This window comes from Equus asinus, chromosome 5, assembly GCF_041296235.1.
Source record: "Equus asinus isolate D_3611 breed Donkey chromosome 5, EquAss-T2T_v2, whole genome shotgun sequence".
Classification (NCBI taxonomy): domain Eukaryota; kingdom Metazoa; phylum Chordata; class Mammalia; order Perissodactyla; family Equidae; genus Equus; species Equus asinus.
The window spans coordinates 82,280,590-82,299,725 of record NC_091794.1 but is presented as its reverse complement, the minus strand read 5'-3'; the positions used below and the strand labels follow the sequence as shown (position 1 = coordinate 82,299,725).

The 19,136-nt window shown below is 40.1% G+C and overlaps 1 protein-coding gene across 47 annotated transcripts in view; it reads right to left on the bottom strand.

The window, feature by feature from the left end:
• The window catches only part of SCMH1 (Scm polycomb group protein homolog 1), a 185,703-nt gene that overhangs the window by 35,359 nt on the left and 131,208 nt on the right, over window positions 1–19,136 (bottom strand). For 41 of the 47 annotated variants that reach the window (XM_044770489.2, XM_070510191.1, XM_044770506.2 and 38 more), the window contains 2 exons: window positions 8,674–8,906; window positions 4,927–5,053 (listed from right to left, as the gene is read on the bottom strand). The exons of the other annotated variants lie outside the window; for them this stretch is intronic. In XM_044770489.2, coding sequence (XP_044626424.1) covers window positions 4,927–5,053; window positions 8,674–8,906 — 360 coding nt within the window. The remainder of the gene's footprint in view (window positions 1–4,926; window positions 5,054–8,673; window positions 8,907–19,136) is intronic. 47 annotated transcript variants of the gene reach the window in all.

Genomic DNA, 19,136 nt, shown 5'->3' with positions numbered 1-19,136 from the left:
AAGAACAAAGTCAGAGGACTGACACTATCCAACTTCAAGACTTAAAGCTACAGTAATAAAGACAGTGTGGCACTGGGACAGAACAAATAGATCAACGGAACAGAACAGAGAGCCCAGAAATGTCCCACATCAACATAGTCAACTGATCTTTGACAAAGGTAATACAGTGGAGCAAAGATAATCTTTTCAATCAATGATGCTGAAACAACTAGACAGCCACACACAAAAAAGGGAATCTAGACACAGATTTTACACCTTTCACAAATATTAATTCAAAATACATCACAGACCTAAATGTAAAATTCAAAACTATCAAACTCCTAGAAGATAACATAGAAGAAAACCACATTGATCTTGGGTATGGCAATGACTTTTCAGATACAACACAAGAGGCACAATCCAGGAAGGAAATAATTGATAAACTGGATTCCTTAAAACTAAAACCTTCTGCTCTGTGAAAGACAATGTCAAGAGAATGAGAAGACAAGCCACACACTAGGAGAAAATACTTGCAAAGGACACATCTGATAAAGAATTGGTGGGGCTGGCCCTGTGGTCTAGTGGTTAAGCAGTGCACTCTGCTTTGGCGGCCCAAGTTCACAGGTTTGGGTCCCAGGTGCAGACCTACACCACTCATCAGCCATGATGTGGCAGCAACCCACATACAAAATAGAGGAACTGGCACAGATGTTAGCTCAGGGCTAATCTTCCTCAAGTGGAAAAAAAAAAAGGAAGAGTGGCAAGGGATGTCAGCCCAGGGCGAATCTTTCTTGGCAAAAATAAAATAAAATTGTTATCCAAAATATACTACAAAGGACACTTAAAAACAATAAGAAACTAACAACTTGATTAAAAAATAGGCCAAAGATCTTCACAGACAACTCACCAAAGAAGATATGCAAATGACAAAAAAGCATGTGAAAAGCTGTTCCACATTGTATGTCATTAGAGAAATGCAAATTTAAAAAAAAATGAGATACCACTACACACCTATTAGAATGGCCAAAATCCAGAACACTGACACCACCAAATGTTGACAAGGAGCAACAGGAATTCTCATTCATGGCTTGTGGGAACACAAAATGGTATAGTCATTTTGCAAGACAGTTTGGTGACTTCTTACCAAACTAAACATACTCTTACCATACTCTATATCCAGCAGTCACATTCCTTGGTATAAACCCAAAGGAACTGAAAACTTACATCCACACAAAACCCTGCACATGGATGTTCACTGCACCTTTATTTATAACTGCCAAAACTTGGAAGCAACCAACATGTTCTTCAGTAGGTGAACGGATAAATGAATCGTAGGATAGCTAGTATATTACTCAGCCCTAAAAAGAAATGAGCTATCAAGCCATGAAGAGACACAGAGGAAATTTCAATGCATATTACTAAGTGAAAAGATCAATGTGAAAAGCCTACAGATTGCATGATTTTAACTGTATGACATTCTGGGAAAGACAAAATTACAGAGACAGTAACCAGCTCAGTGGCTGCCAGGGGTTTTGGGGAGGGAGGGAGGATTAGGCAGAGCACAGAGGATTCTTAGGGCAGTGACACTGTTCTGTATGACACTATAATGGTGAACACATGTCATTACGTATTTGCCAAAACCCACAGAACATACAGTACCAAGAGAGAACCCTAACGTACACTATGGACTTTGGGTGATAATGATATTTCAGTGTGGGTTCATCAACTGAAACAAATGTCCTACTCTGGTGGGGGATGTTGATATCCGAGAAGGCCATGCATGTGTGGGGACAGGGAGTAAATGGGAAACCTCTGCACCTTCAGCTCAATTTTGCTGTGAACCTAAAAAAAATAGGCTAGCAAAAAATTCAGAAGACAAAAAAGAGCTCTCCATAGCAGACGCAAATGTCCAAGAGTGGGGAAGTGGAGTACAAGCGTTTCCCAAACGTACGTGACCAAAGTTCCTAAACATACGTGAAATTCTTCTTGCGAAGCATTTTGCAGGACTGGTTTTCCACCAAACACCCTTTGGAAAATGCTATTAGAGTAATAAATAATGATACTTTAAAAGTAATACATCAGAAACAAAAAACTCAATACAAAGGTTGGAAGATATAGTCGAGGAAAGCTTGAGGAAAGTTGAGCAAAAAGACAGAGAATAGGGATAAGAATAAAGACGGTCAAGAATATTAGACGACGAGTTCAAGAGGTTCGACATCTGAATAAGATGCATGCCAGAAAGAGTGAAAAGAGAAAAAGAAGTGGAGGGAAATCACTGATGAAAGAATTTAAGAAAATTTCAAGAAACTGAAGAATGGGGTGGACACACTAAGTGAAGTGTCTAGCGTGGGAGGTGAAACACTCACACCCCACGTGAAATTTCAGAAGACTGAGGATGAAGAGAAGCTTCAAAGAGAATAAACAGGTTTCATACAAAACTAAAGACGTAAATTTAAGAAAGATTTACATGGGAAAACAAAGACATGGTTAGGAGCAAACTGGAGATAACCCGAGAGAGGTGAAGAGGATGCCAAGGAACTCAGAAGGCTCTAGGAGAGATCTCTTAGGGTTTGACATGGATAGAACATACAATGTGCTTGAACATTATAAAAGAGACGTATACAGTAGTAAGAGAGTTTAAGGTTGAATCAGTAATAAGCACATAGCAAAACAAAAACATAACAAAGCAATCAAGATTTACTCTGAAAACAAAATGTGCAACAAAGGAAAAGTAATCACAGTACATTACACGGCCCAATTGAGAACAGCATTTAACAAGCTGTAACAATCTAATCAAAATTACAGTATCATGGTATTAAGACAGGGAAGTATGTGAGGGTGGGTAAGGGGCAAGGAGATTAAAAAGAGTTAGATCCTCATCTTCTAAAGTGGGTTGTCAGCTGAAAAATGCTTAAAGCTAAAAAAAAATAGCCATATAAACATGCCATTTACATATATGGAAGTAAATAAAAGAACCAGCTGAATTAAAAATGATTGCCTTTGGTGAGAAGTAAATGACAGGGGGATGGTGGGTCTGTTCATTTTGTTTCTGTAATAATTCTCGTGGACCTATTGTTCCTTTAAACTATGAGCATGTATATAACTCTGATAAATATAAAAACTCTCAAAAGTGTTGTGTAGCTAAAAAATTAAAGCTACGTGATGAAGGATATAGTGGGGCACACAGCTTTCAATCTATGATAGCTTCCATTGTTAACATTTGAAGGGACTATAAAGGTAACCTGGACTAATCCCATCGTTGTATAGGTGTGGAAACAGGCTCAGAAGGGAAGTGATGTCAAGGTCACACAGGATGAGCCAAGGCCCAATCAGGGGATGGTGACACAGTGACAGTCAAGACTGCCACAGCCTGGCCAAGAGCAGGAAACAAAGATACAAAGCAAGTGTCCACTTTTCCTAGCCCATGAGATCCAGGCCAAGGGAGGGATGCCAGATCACTGGCTGCCAGAGTGATGGTCCACATCCTTCACATGGAACAGCGAGGCGCAGTCACAAAGCTCCCGCTGCTCTGGGTCTTCCAGGTGTTACTGAAAAGGCACCTAGAGACCTAAGTGGCATCTAGGATGATGTGGAGCAAGCAAAGCAGGTTTACAGGCAACTAGGGGGAATGTCATGAGGCTGGAAAAAGTAACCAATATTTTCACCAAGGTGTTCATCTGTCCTTACGTCCTCATCTTTGGAGCTTAGGGGCATAGGCCACTGGTCAGCAAACCAGTAATCGGCTGGGGCTAGATGCAGATGATACATTTGGAGAAATCACGTGATAGGACCTTGACTAGAGCTGGACATAAATGCCACAGGCAGGCCCTGTAATCTTCCAAAGCTTATTCAGCCCTTTCCTTCAACCTCTAACATTCCAGGATTTGGGTGGAGATACACTCAACTCCTTCTAAGAAAAAGACTACCTCAACTTTCACGGGGATCACTCCAATTGCTCAGACTTCCCTAAAGAAGATGGAGTATTGGGGCTGGACTGGTGGTGGAGGGGTTAAGTTCATGCGCTCTGCTTCAGGGGCCCGAGGTCCGCAGGTTCAGATCCCTGCGGGGACCTACACATCATCAAGCCATGCTGTGGTGGTGTCCCACACGTAGAAAGTAGAAGATTGACACAGATGTTAGCCCAGGGACAGTCTTGCTCAAGCAAAAAGAGGAAGACTGGCAACAGATGTTAGCTCAGGGCCAATCCTCCTCACACACACACACAAAAGATGGAGTATCTGTGGAGTAACAAGAGTGAGGTTTCACACATACATCTTAATTTACACATAAAAAATGAGTGTTGTTCTTTACAGTTACCCTATTGGGAGGCTGTATATCTATCCTAAAGGGGTAGCCCTTTTAGAGTTACCTCATAGATAGTTTATGAAAATAGGAACAGATAGGCATAACCCAGGTTAATTACCACACAAACTTTAGCCATCAGATTTTGCTTTTGAATCAAACATTCATTGCTTGGTCTCGAAAATTAAGTTTACTCTCACAGTACCAAGGTTTGCCACCATTGGTGATGTTCAAAAAAAAAAAATCAGAGCAGCTTCATACATATTTGAGTGGTGGCAGGATTATTGTAATGCTGAAAGGGTTCTGGAAGGTATCACCAAGAACGGAGCACCCCAAACTGGAAAGGATGAGTATTATTACACACTGGGCCAGGGAGCTCCCGGTGCTGGCCTCAGCTCCACCCTCTCCCATGCCCCAGCTCCCCTACTCTGAGTTTACAGAACATCTCCCCTAGTTCCTTTGATTGTTTTGGCAGGATGAAGGTGTCTCTGTAACTATTCCAAATGCCAAAGATAAAAATGTTCTTTTAAGGATTCTATGTAGGCTTACAAATGGACAGGGGGCTAACTATTGGTATGAGACAAGATAAAGTACAGACACTGGGGCCTGGGGCTTGTTGCAGCCAGCACCATGATCTGCTCTTACCTGTGGGGGCCTGCATGGCTGAGCTGGGGATGGTGGCAGCATCTTGGGGTACAGTGCTGGTATCCGGTTCAGGGGTGCTGGTTGTTGGTGAGGTGGGTGGTGGGTTCATCAAAGTCCGAGGTTTCCTCTGTCAAAATGGATGGGGAGAAGTTTGCTACCCATGACAGGTAACTTGCCTTCTCATTCCCCTATTGCTAGCATTTAATTCACCCATGAAACTGAAATATATTTGTGGATGGCACTGTGTTTTATCTTTGTTTTCCACACAGCATCTTGCCCAAAGCTGTACATACAGCAGGTGCTTAGTAAATATTTTCTGAATCTATGCACAAGATTCTGGGCTTTCGTAGAGCCAGAGCTTAATTCACTATCTTTTATATTAGATTCAATATTATCATTTGAAGTTCCAGGTTCTTTATTAGTTGGCAGACAAAGGCAAAAAAGGAAAAAAAAATGTGGCTTAAATCTACTTTGACATTACTTGGTACTTTATTTCTCTCTCTTGAATAACGGAAATGTCCCTTCCCCTAACTCTATACTTTCCTCTGCTTACCTCTTTAGCTCATTACCTGCCATTTCTTATGTAGAACCTTATCCTCTAGTAATCTCTAACTATATTACTTCTCTAAGAACCCTGCAGTTTTACCTGGTCCATGCCTTCACAATAATAAACTGTCCCTTCTTTTTTGACTTTACAAATATCTGCTCATCCACAAAGTTTTTCTAGATTTTTCTCTAGTTACTGTCTCTTTTGTGCCATCTCTGTACTTTGCATTGTTGCGTTTGTCACAATGTATTATAGATTTACATACTGGTGTTCTTGAGGGCCTGATTCTGAGTACGATTCCTAGCATGGTACTTGGCGTATAATGTGTCAATAAATGTTTTTAATGAAGCGTACAGTATAGAATATCAATAATGGGGGAAGTAATAAAAATAATTTGAGAGAAATCTAACTCTCTCTTCTATGTTGTTCAGGGCAGTCTCTAGGGGAGAAAGATCTTAGAAGGTTCTTTCCAAGAAATAGTTTTCTAAAAACTTCCTGAATGCAAGGAAAACATAACCATCACTGAGATCCAGAAATCCCTTTTTACTAAATGTCCCATGCAGAGTCCACTGTTGGGAGCTGTATAAAACTGTCTGCCTTCTAGGAGTGTATTATCTAAAGAGATAGCACCAGTGACAGCAGGCATATATAAGATGGCCTTGCCTGTGAAAGTAATCACGCAAACACTTATGAAACATTCAAAGCACATATGGGACATGGACATCTCCTCATATTTTTTGATATTGCTAAAAATAAAAATCCAAATAAGCAACGAGTCAGGGAAGAAAGGAAATACCAGTTAAAATTCACTGAGCTGGTGGTAGGACTTCATGCTGTCCTTGAAGGAACAAGCCTGGTGAATAAGGTGCCCAAATATTGTAGAAGAAAGCAGACAGATGGAAGGCATTATTACTGTTTGAGACATGTGCATTTACATGTATTACAGCTATTCAGATATCACCCATTCCATTTTATTGGTGAGAAATCTAGGGCTCAGAGCCCTACTCAAAGAAGCTTTTCCAAAGTCACACAGGTGGTAACAAATGAAGACGACAAATAAACCCAAGTTTGCCTGCCTTCAAAGCCTATTCTCCAGCCACAAGACGACTCTGTTTCATAAAGGAACACAACGGCCATGGGTTAAGTGGAAGGCATGTACATTTATAGGAGGAGCAAAAGGACAGGAGGGGAATTAGGGAGTCAAATCCCAAGCCATAAAATACAGGATAAGATGAGAATTGTGGTTTTCAAGAGGGGTGGAAAGAAAGAGGACTCTGCTTACTAGGTTTGGGACTGCCTGAGGAAGCAGAGCAGAGACTATCAGAGAACCACAGTTCTTAGGATTTGAAGGATCTTAAAGGCCGTTTAATCCAACCATCCATCCAATACTTCCACTTCCCTCTCCCTGAAAACATCCCTCCCACATTGTCATCCAGTCCCTGACGAAATACCTCTAGTCACGGGAGGTCACTACCTCCATTTGGGGATAGATCTAACTGTTCGTTTTATGTCAAGACAAAGCCTGTCGGCTTGAGTTTCTGCCTTTTGGTTCTGGTTCTGTCTTTGGAACCTCAGAGACAAGTTTTCTCCCTCTTTAATCTGACTCTCCTCAAGGCGACTTCCCCTCATCAACAGCAGGGCTTCTCTGGCCTTGGAATCTTCAGGGCCTTCAGCCTCTCCTCCACAACATGAGGATGAGACGAGAGCAATGCAGACAACAATGAAGCAGGACCTGGGTTAGGGGTTAGTGGGAACAGATTAGGAGCATTACGTGTTACACAGAAAGACCAGGATGTGCCACTGAGAATTCAAAGCCAGTAAATAAGAGACAGTCTCAATTGGAATATCATCACTAAAATCATCCATCCAACCATTCTGCATATACTAAACATCTCCCTAGAGAGTGAGACATAAGGCACTGCAGGAGAAAAAGAGAAGAAAAAGATTAGGTTCTCGAGCTTGAGGAGCTTTTATATTCCAGAAGGACTGAAGTCAGCTGGAGCTAATAAACAAAAGAAAACCAACCAACCAAGAAAACGTAGGAAAGAACTCATGAGATTGGAATGGAACGCCCAGGGAGAAGTGGTATCATTTCCCTATCGAAACTCAGGCAGTCAAGTTCGGGAGGGAGGTGCAGGGAAGTGACAGGAAGTGAGTGGAGAAGGTGATGCCAAAGGAAGCCCTAGAGAAGCAGCTGAGGGCCTTTCACAACAACGGTTTCCCTAGGGAAGGCCCGCATGAAGAACTGGCCATGGCTCAAAGGGGAGACGCTCAGTAACAGAGCTCAGCGACAGCTGACTCAGCAGTCTTCTCCTAACTAGAGCTAAGTGTTATCTCCCTCAGGAAGTGTGGGGGAGTGAACATGTGGTAGGGCAGCAGTGACCCTGGAACTAGAAGATCTGGGGACTCATCTTTTTAGCCTTTGCCATTTATTAGCTACGTGACCTTAGGGAAGTCATTTCATATCTCTAAGTCTCAATTCACTTAGCTATTAAATAACATTAACACTACTCATCTCCTAGGGTTTTGTGAAGATCACAGGATACGTATGTAATGGCGTCCGATACAGAGCCTGATAATTCGTAGGTATTCAATAATTTTTTCTTGAGGAAGATTGGCCCTGAACTAACATTTGTTGCCAATCTTCCTCTATTTTGTATGTTGGATGCCTCCACAGCATGGCTTGATTAGTAGGGTGTAGGTCCATGCCCGGTATCTGAACCTGTGAACCCTGGGCTGCTGAAGAGGAACATGCAAACTTAATGAACATGCCATTGGGCGAGCCCCCTCTTTTTTTGTTTTTTTAAAGAAAGGGAAGGGATGGAAAAAGAAATACATTTACAGAGTTAATTTGGTCTTTCACATGCCTGGGCATCTACTCTGAGTAGGTTAACAATTAGGAGCAGGGCCTTCCATCTATGGAAAATATTAGACCAGAATTCCCTCAAGACCAGAATTCCCTCAAACGTGAATAACTTTCAAAGTCAAAATTTGTTTCTTATCCAAACCATCCTATCTCTAATATTATCAACTCCCAGGAAAAGTAGCTAAGTAGGGATAACAATCTAGGAGATTCCTCTAAAAACAATACCAGGTGGAGAATAGGGCCAGACATGCCCCTGTGCAAGATGGATGAGTATGGATGGGTTATCCCTTTATAACCCTTCATCCCTTTCTGGGAAACCCACATTTTTACCTACCTTACTGCCAGGTTTGGGACCCCTCTTCTTTGGGAATTTCAAAGGTTCAGCTGACTTGGATGGGGTAGAGATGGGATGGGGAATTAGGGGCTTGGGCGTCCGGCCCCGCTTCTTTCCTGGTTTACGCCCCCTCTGCCCTGGTTGATGCTCCAAGACAGTTTTGGTGCTGCTGTGGATGCTGGGCTTCTCAGTGTTCACATCAGATGCAGGATAGGGATTCTTTGGAATCATAACTGCAAGAAAAAGACTCATTCTATCACCCCCTCCTCCCACCTGCATTCCCATCCCAGTCAGAGGAAAAAAAAAAGACTTGCTACTTCCACTTGGGTAGTTTTACCCCAAGAAGTTAGTTTCCTGGCATCTGACCTAAATGTTAGAAAATCTCAGAGGAGAACTGAATTTAGATTGGCAAGAATGGGAAGTTTTAATTATCTCTGGTAAATGCAAAAAAAAAAAAAAATTAAATTTTTTGTCCCAAGGCATCTAGCTAAAGCATATAAACAGAACCATACGTGCAGAGATGGAATAGCTCTTAGAAGCCTACGGTTCTCTTCTGCTAAGAATGAAGATCTGAGGCTCAGAAGAGGAAATAATGCCTCCCCAGGTTGCACAGTGAGTTGGGATAAGGACTTATTTTTTTTGCTGAGGAAGATCTGCCTTGAGCTGACATCTGTGCCAGTCTTCCTCTTTTTGTATGAGGGTCACCACCACGGCATGGCTGCTGACGAATGGTGTAGGTTTGTGCCCAGTAACCGAACCCAGGCTGCTGAAGCAGAGTGCACTGAACTCAACCACTAGGCCATAGGGCCGGCCCAGGACTTATGTTTTGAAAGTGGGCCCTGACAACAAAGTCAGGGATTTTCTATATCAACCTACTTATGGTTTTAGTGTGATTCTTGCAGTGAGGAGTAGTGAAACATATGGAAGTATATACATCTGATAGCATCTCTCCTTACCTTAAAAATTTTTGTTCCATATTATCTTTAAGGTAAAGTCCAAATTCTTTATCCTGCTACCCAAGGCCTTTGTGACTTTGCCTCTGCCTTGCTCTCCAGTTATATCTGATGTCATTTCCTGACACCCACCCCCATGTTCTAGCCCCACTGTTTTATGAACACCAATTCATTCACATATGTTGAGTTTTCTATTCTTCTTGGTCAGACGTACATCATTACTCAGTTTCAACACCCAGCTCCAGGGCCACCTCCTTATCGAGGCCTTGTCAACTACACCCCAGCCAAGTCAGTACCCTGCCCCCACCAAAGCATTCTGTAGACATCCATGTTAGAGGACTTCCAATTTTACTCCACTCATTTATCTTCTCCTTAAATTAAGAATTCTTCAAGGTAAGGGATTTCTAATTCAATCCACAAATAGTTATCGAGCACTCACTACAGGTTCTGCACTGTTCTAAGCCCTGGGGTTAGAAAAGCAACCAAAACAGACACAGGTTCCACTCTCAGGGAGCTTACCTCCTAGTGAAGGAGACAGAAAATAGACAAATAAATATACAATATAATGTTAGGTAAGTGCTATGATTAAAACTAAAGCAAAGTAAGAAGATATGGGGTGGGGAAAGTCCTTTTTAAGGAGGTGACGTTTGCACAGAGCTCCCAAACGAAATAAAGGCAAAGCCTTATGAAGATCTGAGGACAGAACCTTCCAAGTAGAGGGTGTGTGACAAGTACAAAGACTCTGAGATGGGGACATGTTAGTGTGTTTGAGAAATGGAAAAGAGGTAAGAGTGGAGCTGAGTGAGCAAAGGGGAGTCTGGAGGGAGATTAGGGGAGTAGCCATAAGATCGTGTTGGACTTTCTAGACTGTGAAACTGAATCTGAACTGATTCTAAGGATAAGGGGAGGCCACTGAAGGGTTCTGAGCAGAGGAGAGACAGGATGTACTTAAAAGGAATGCCCTGGCTGCTCTGGGAGGGGAGGGGGCAAGAGTAGAGCTAGGGAGACAAGTTAAAAAACTAATTACAGTGGGCAGATAGAAGATAATGTTTCTGATGTTTCCAGGTAGGATGTGATAGATTATGGCAGTGCAATGTTGCTGATGCAACAACCAGAAAAAGTCAGATTAATTATTTTAAAAGACACTGCAGGGGCTGGCCCTGTGGCTGAATGGTTCAGTTTGTGCTCTCTGCTTTGGTGGCCAGAGGTTCACTGGTTTGAATCCTGGGTGTGGACCTAGCACTGCTCATCAGGCCATGCTGTGGCAGCGTCCCACAGAGAAGAGCTAGAATGACATACAACTATGTACTGGGGCTTTGGGGAGAAAAAAAGAAAAAAAGGAGGAAGATTGGAAACAGATATTAGCTCAGGGCCAATCTTCCTCACCAAAAAAGCATTAAAAAAAAAAAAAAAGGCACTGCAGTGTTGTAGAAATCAAGAGGATTAGATGAACAGGAATTCTAGACCTGGGTGGGGAAAGCTTCCGAGGTAGCTGACACTGTTTTCCTTCCAGAGGGTATTTGCCAATTTGGGGCATGAACTGAGGATCAAGCTTGGCCTGTGCAGAGGAGCTCTACTGCAGAAAAGAGAAATCAGAGAGGCTGTTGTGACAGATTGGAACTTGAGGAGCTCCGTGTGTGGCCAGTTTTCCCTGTGGGACATTTTCTGAGTTCTGAGCCTGCTCATTAGAACTGCAAAGCTAGGGTGAGAGCTTCTAAAAGGCAGAATCAAATCTTGCATAATCTTGTAATTTTAGGAGACAGGGTCACACTAGAAGGAGAGGTCTACCTCAAACATATAGCTGATCTTTTCTTCAATATATTTGCCATATTTTGAATTGTAAGGAGTGAGAGGTCAAAGAACTAAGCCCCAAACCTCTCAAGGGGCAGTATGTCAGGACTGAGGAGACAGCTACCTATCAAGTTCTCAATCAAAAGCCCAAGAAGACCCAGGTCCAAGGAACAGGGATAAACTCCAGGCTCAAGCTCAGTCTGTGAGGGGATCAGGCCCTGACCCTATGCGCCTAAGAGAGGAAAGGAAGAACTCTTTCGATGGAAGATATCACACCTAAAGAGTCCTTTTATCTAAAATATCTAGTATATCATAAAAAAAATTAGGTATAAAAAAAGGCTGAACACTGTGATTGGTAAGCAAGAGAAAATATACACAATAGAATGAGACGCCCATATGCTCCAGATAATGGACCAAAAACTTAAAAATAACCACAATTAGTATGTTAAAGAAAGTAGAGGAAAAGATCAACAAAATGTAAGAAAAGATAAATAATACTCATGGAAAATTGGAATTCATACAAAAAATCAAATGGACATCCTAGAATAAAAAATATAATATTTGGGGGCAAGCCGGGGAGTGCAGTGGTTAAGTTCATGTGCTCCACTTTGGCAGCCTGGGGTTTGCAGGTTTGGATCCTGGGTATGGACCAAGCACTGCTCATCAAGCCACGCTGTGACAGCGTCCCATGTGAAAAACAGAGGAAGACTGGCAACAGATGTTAGCTCAGGGCCAATTTTCCTCTCACACACACACTACATATATATATATATATATATGTATATATATATATATATATAAAATATTAGAAATTAAGAACTCACTGGATGGATTTAAGGGCAGACAGAATCCAGTAGAAAAAAGGATTAATAAACTTGAAGAAAAATAAATAGAAAACATCCAAAATGAAGCAAAAATATGAAGAAAACAGATTAGAGCATTAGACACAGGTGGATATAGTCAATAAATGCAAAATATGAGTAATTACAATCCCAGAGAGAGAAGAGAGAATGAGGCAAAGTATTTGAAAACTAATGAAAGAAGGGCTCAGCAATCCACAAGTTGCAAAAATACAAAAAAATTAGCAAAACTATACCAAGACACATCACTGTTAAACTGCTAAAAATAAAAGACAGATAAAATATAAATGAAATGAAAGGCAGAGAAAAATTTTTGAAAGCAGTCAGAGAAAGCATTATTCTTCTAAGGAGCAACGATAGGACTCATGGCTGACTTTTTAACAGAAACCATGGAAGCCAGAAGCCACAGACTATCTTTAAAGGGCTGAAACATATAAACAGCCAACCAAGAATTCTACACTCAGTGAAAATAACCTTCAAAAATGAAGGTGAAATAATATTTTCAGACAAATCAAAGCTGAGAGAACTTGTCACCAACAGACCGAAACTACAGGAAATAAAAAGGAAGTTTTTCAGGCTGAAGCAAAGTAATCCCAGATGGAAGGACAAAACTGCAGAAAGGATGAAGAGCAGAAGAAAGGGCCAGTGTGTGAGCAGATACAAATCAATATCGACAATTGAGGACAAGAATTTGAAAAACGGCTTGTAGGGTTTATCATATATGTGTTAGTAAATTATACGAAAGCAACTGCACAAAGCATGGAAGAGGGGATAAATGGAGCCAAACTTTGCTGAGAATTCTGCATTATTGGGGAAGCGGTTAGAGCACTTATTTAAGGTAGGCTTTAAGAAACCAAGGAGGCACACAGGCAGAGGGTAGCTGATTAAAAAATTACACAAGAATGTATCACTAAAAGGTAAGGAGAGAGAAACCGTAATAAAACATATACGATTAATCCGAAAGAAGGCAACACAGGAAGAATAAAGAAATGAGGAAGAACTCAAAGAGAAAGCAAAATGCAAAATGGTAGACTTAAATGAATAACTACATTAAATACAAATCAATTAAGTAAAACAATTAGGAGGGAAAAATTAAGATGCTGGACCCACAAAACCCCAGAACCCAATTATATCTGTTTATAAGAGGGCCCTGAAATATAAGAACACTTGAAATATAATGACACAGGAAGGTAAAAACATGGAACAAATATACCCTGTACACATTAATCAAAAGAAAGCTCATGTGGTTATGTTAACATCAGACAAGGCAGTTTTTAAGGCAAAAAGTATGATTAGATTAAAAAAGGACATTTAATCAAGATAAAGTAGTCAATTTGAAAGGAAGCTGCAATAACCTTAAATTTATATGTACCTAATAACACAAAATATATAAAGCAAAAGTTTAAAGAACTAAAAGGAGAAACAGACAAATCCACAATCATGAATTGGCAATTTTAACCTCTCTCTCACAAGAGGTAATTGATAGGTCAAGAAGTTGAAAAAATCAATTAGGATAGGAAACATGTGAATAACAAAATTAACCAATTAATAACATAAATAACCAATTAACCAATCAATCTAATTGACACATACAGGATACCATACCCAATATATGTAGAATACACATTCTTTTCACATGCTTATGGGATATGCTGCGTGAGACAGCAATCCTCACTAAAGTTCTCAAGAATTGAAATAAAACAGAATATGTTCTCTAACCACAGTGAAATTTAAATAGAAATCAATGACAGAAGTTAATTAGAAAAATCCCAAATGCTAAGAAATTAAGTGACATATACTTGTAAATAACTCATATATCAAAGAAATTGAAATAGAAATATGAAAAGTTTTGGAACTTAAAATTCATGAAGGGGCTGGCCTGGTGGCTGAGTGGTTAAGTTCGTGTGCTCCGCTTTGGTGGCCCAGGGTTTTGCTAGTTCGGATCCTGGGTGTGGACATGGCACTGCTCATCAGGCCATGTTGAGGTGGCATTCCACATGCCACAACCAGAAGGACTCACAACTAAAATATACAACTACGTACTGGGGGGGTTTGGGGAGAAAAAAAAAATTCATGAAAATATGACATATCCACAGGTGTGAGATCTAGCTAAAGCAGAGCTCAGATGGAAATTTACAGCTCTAAATGTTTACATTAGAAGAGAAGAAAGGTTAAACATCAATGATTTAAGTTTCTATTTCATTATAGATCCTTCAGACATTAAGAAGACAGTAACAGGGGCTGGCTCGGTGGCACAGCGGTTAAGTTTGCATGTTCCACTTCTTGGTGGCCGGAGGTTTGCCATTTTGGATCCCGGGTGTGGACATGGCACCGCTTGGCAAAAGCCATGCTGTGGTAGGTGTCCCACGTATAAAGTAGAGGAAGATGGGCATGCATGTTAGCTCAGGGCCAGTCTTCCTCAGCAAAAAAAAAAAAAAAAAAAAAAAAAAAGAGGACTGGCAGTAGTTAATTCAGGGCTAATCTTCCTCAAAAAAAAAAAAAAGACAGTAACAGGATATTATGAATAACTTTATGCAAATAAATTTGAAAATTTAGATGAAGGGCAACTCCCTTGAAAAAGCACAACTTATTAAACTGAACACAAGAAAAAGAGAATATGAAGAGCCCTATACATAGTAAAAAGACTGAAATTGCAACTAAAAAGAAAATTCCAGACCCAGATGGCTTCACTGCTGAGTTCTAGGAAAAGTTTAAAGAAGAAGTAATAACAAATTGGACAAAATCCCTTAAATAGAGGAAGAGGAAACACTCTCCAACTCCTTTTATGAGGCCAATGTAACCCTCATACCAAAACATGATAAAGACATTACAACAAAATAAAATGAACATAGATGCAAAATTCTTAACAAAATATTAGGAAATTGAATCTAGTAATATACAAAAAGGATAATATATCATGACTAAGTGGGGTTTATCCCAGGAATACAAAGGTTTGTTTAACAATAGAAAAAAAAAATGAGCTGAAGTCACTATATTAACAAAATAAAGAAGAAAACCCATATATCATCTCAATAGATGCAGAAAAAGCATTTGACAAAATTCAACACCCATTCATGATTAAAATTTTCAATAAACTAAGAATAGAAGGGAATTTCCTTCTAGAAGAGTATCTATAAAAAAAACTATAGCCAACAGCATACTTAACGATTGTGAAATATTGAACACTTTCTTACTGAATTACAGAATAAAACAAAAATATCCACTATCACCACTTCTACTCAACGTTGTAGTAGAGGCCAATGTAATAAGGAAAGAAAAGGAAAGAAAAGCTATAAACACAGACGTAAAGAAGAAGTATTGCTTGTAAATGACACGACTTCTTACACAAACTGCATCCCACCCATCTACAAAATCTATTAAAATCAAAAAATAAATTTGGAAAGGCCACCAGATACAATTCAAAATACAAAAATCTATTGTATTTCTATATATACCAACAATTGGAAACTGAAATTTAAAAACCCCAAAACAAATATTCAGTGAAAGATGTGCAAGCCATCTACACTAAAAGCTATACAACATTCTGAGAGAAATTAAGGAAGACCTGGACACGGGTGGGCATGAGGGGCTGTGTCACACTCATGGATTAGAAGACTCAACACTACTAAGCTCTCAGTTCTCATCAAATTGATCTAAAGAGTCAACGCAATTCCAATCAAAATCCCAGCAGTTTTTTTCTAATGTGAGTGAATGTGCAAATCGACAAGTTAATCCTAAATTTTATTAGGAAACGTGAAGGATGCAGAGTCGCCAGGCCAATCCTGATGAATGACAAGTAGAGCTGGAAGCAGCGCTTACATTGTCAGCTACTCAAGTTACAGTAATTAACATGTGGTGGTGCTGGTGTAACGATGGACAAACGCATCAATGGGGCAAAACAGAGAGCCTAGAAACAGACCCACACGTACACAGTCGTCTCATTTATCAGAAAAGGGTCCCTGTAATTCTGCGTGTGGGGGAGGAGCAACACGGTCTCCTCAATAAAACAGACATCCATATGGAAAAAAATGAGACTTGACCCCTACACTTCACACTAGATACAAAAATTAACGTGAAAGCTAAAACATCAAACTTTTAGAAGCACACACAGGGGAATATCTTAAAAACTCTGGGTAAGCAAAGATTCACTAAACAGGACACACAAAGCATTAATTATAAAAGACTGACATACATGACTTCATTAAAATAAAAGATTTCTGTTATCAAAAGACAACATTAAGAAAGTAAAAAAGAAATCCAGAGAGTGGGAAAATATATGCATAACACGTCAGAAAAGAAACATCCAGGGTATATAAAAAACTCCTAAAAATCTGTAATAAAAAGACTGACAATCCAATTTAAAAAATGGGTAAGACTTGAAGAGTCACGTCACAAAAACATACAAATAGCCAATAAGGATATGACAAGTTGTTGAACATTATTAGTTATTAGGAAAATGCAAATTAAAACTACAAGATACTACATCTCCACCAAAATTGCTGAAATTAAAAGAACTGATAATACCTAACACTGGTGAGGAGTACGAAGCAACTAGAACTCATGGCTATTGCTGGAAGGAATGTAGATCACTTTAAAAAACTGCTTAGCTTTATACTCTACCACCCAACAATTCCACACCTCGGTATGTACCCAACAGAAACGAGTGGGTATGACCATCAAAAGACACGCACTAGAACGTTCACAATAGTATTTTTCCGAAGACTCCCTGACAGGCATTGCAGGCATTATCTAACACATCTGACGATGTACAGACCCTAGGACTCAGCGGTTCCAATCTTAGGTACAAACTTCAGAGAAGTTCTTGAACGTGTACACTAAGATACACGTAAAAGAATGCTCAAAGCAGTGTTTTTGTAATAACTGAAAACTTAAAATGAGTCAAATGTCTATTATTGGTAAAATGAACTTTAAAAATTTTATACAGTTAGTAGTTTTCAGAGTATGGTCTGGGAAGCCCTGGGAGTCCTCGAAATTCTTTTGGGGGTCTGTAAGGTAAAAACTATTTTCAGGATACTAAAACATTATTTGCCTTTTTCACTCTCACTCTCTTACAGTGAAGTTTTCCAGAGGCTACATGTGTGATATCATCACTCTGAGAGCTAATGGAATGTGTGCTTATATATTATGTTTTAAAAAGTTGTAAGTTTTCATTTCTTTTTCTTTTTTTAAAGATTTTATTTTTTCCTTTTTCTCCGCAAAGCCCCCTGGTACAGTTGTATTTTTTTTTTTTTTTGAGGAAGATTAGCTCTGAACTAACTACTGCCAATCCTCCTCTTTTTTCTGAGGAAGACTGGCCCTGAGCTAACATCCATGCCCATCTTCCTCTACTTTATACGTGGGACACCTATCACAGGATGGCTTTTGCCAAGCAGTGCCATGTCCCCACCTGGGATCCAAACTGGCGAACCCCAGCCCTCCAAGAAGTGGAACGTGCGAACTTAACTTCTGTGTCACGGGGCCAGCCTGACAGTTGTATATTTTCAGTTGTGGGTCCTTTTAGTTGTGGCATGTGGGATGCTGCCTCAGCATGGCCTGATGAGCAGTGTCATGTCCACGCCCAGGATCTGAACCGGTGAAACCCTGGGCCACCGAGGCAGAGTGCGTGAAACTTAACCACTTGGCTGCGGAGCCGGCCCTCGTAAGTTTTAATTTCTAATACAGTGATATGAATAACTCACATAAATAAAAGCTCTTTGGGGTCTTTAAGGATACAAAAGTTTCCTGATACCAAAAGGTTTGAGAACCACTGAGCTATAATTATAATTACTTCCTTGTCCTTCTTTTTCAAACAAACTTGCCTACAAAAACACCCAACCCAACTCTCTACCTATTCCATGCCTAAGCCTAAGTAACTGAACACACCAAAAGTTTAAACTGATTCCTATAAACCCCCAGACTGCTCCATGTATCTCCAGTAACAGCTCATGGAACCTGAGCTGGGCAGGGAGGTAAGTGATTCACTTTGGAATTCCTGCCATCATATGACAAGGTGCTGAGTTCTTAGCTGGTACCCAGCACATGTTTGTAGAATAAAAAAGGAAACAGATATGAGAAGAACTGAACAGGGCTTTACTTGGTCTTATAACAGTTAGAAAACAGTTCTTCTTCTCTTTTCCCTTAAGGATAGATATAAAAATCCATGATGACAACTGGCTGAGAGGTTTCCCTCTCTGGCCTAAAAGATCCAGATGGAAGAAACTAACCAATTATATTTAACAGTTCTGACAAATCAGGGCATGCAGGTCACATGAGAGTAGCTATCACCGAGGTTAAGCTTCATACTAATTTAAAGGCTTCTTAAAAACGAATTTCTGAAACTCTCCTGAGGGATTCCAGGATTTGGAAGTTCTTCCCTTCAGGAAGCCCTGTCCTGACACATTCTAACTTAATTATTCTAGTTGGAAAAAAAAAAAAAAATTGAGGTGATGTCAGGAGACCAGGAATCTAATTCCAGTTCTGTCCCTTATGGTGTGACCTTGAGTTTGTCATTTAAACACAACCTTTTCTTACTTTTCCAAATGTAAATAATTAATTTAATGACTGTCCTACTTCAGAGAAAAATGAAAGACTGAAATATTCTCCAACACATTTTGATGCTACTAAGATTGACAGAATTACACCCTTAATCAACAACACTTTGACAAAATTCTTGTACATCTGTGGTTTCATGTGGCCTTCATAACAATGTTGTGAAGGCTGACATTATCATCTCCTTTGACAAATGACGAAGTGAGACTCAGAGAAGTGACAGTGGCAGAGCCAGGCACGATTCCAGTCTTTGGAGTCTTCTCTGCACATCTTCTGTCAGGTAGCCTAGGAGGAAGGAAGTGATCTCTCT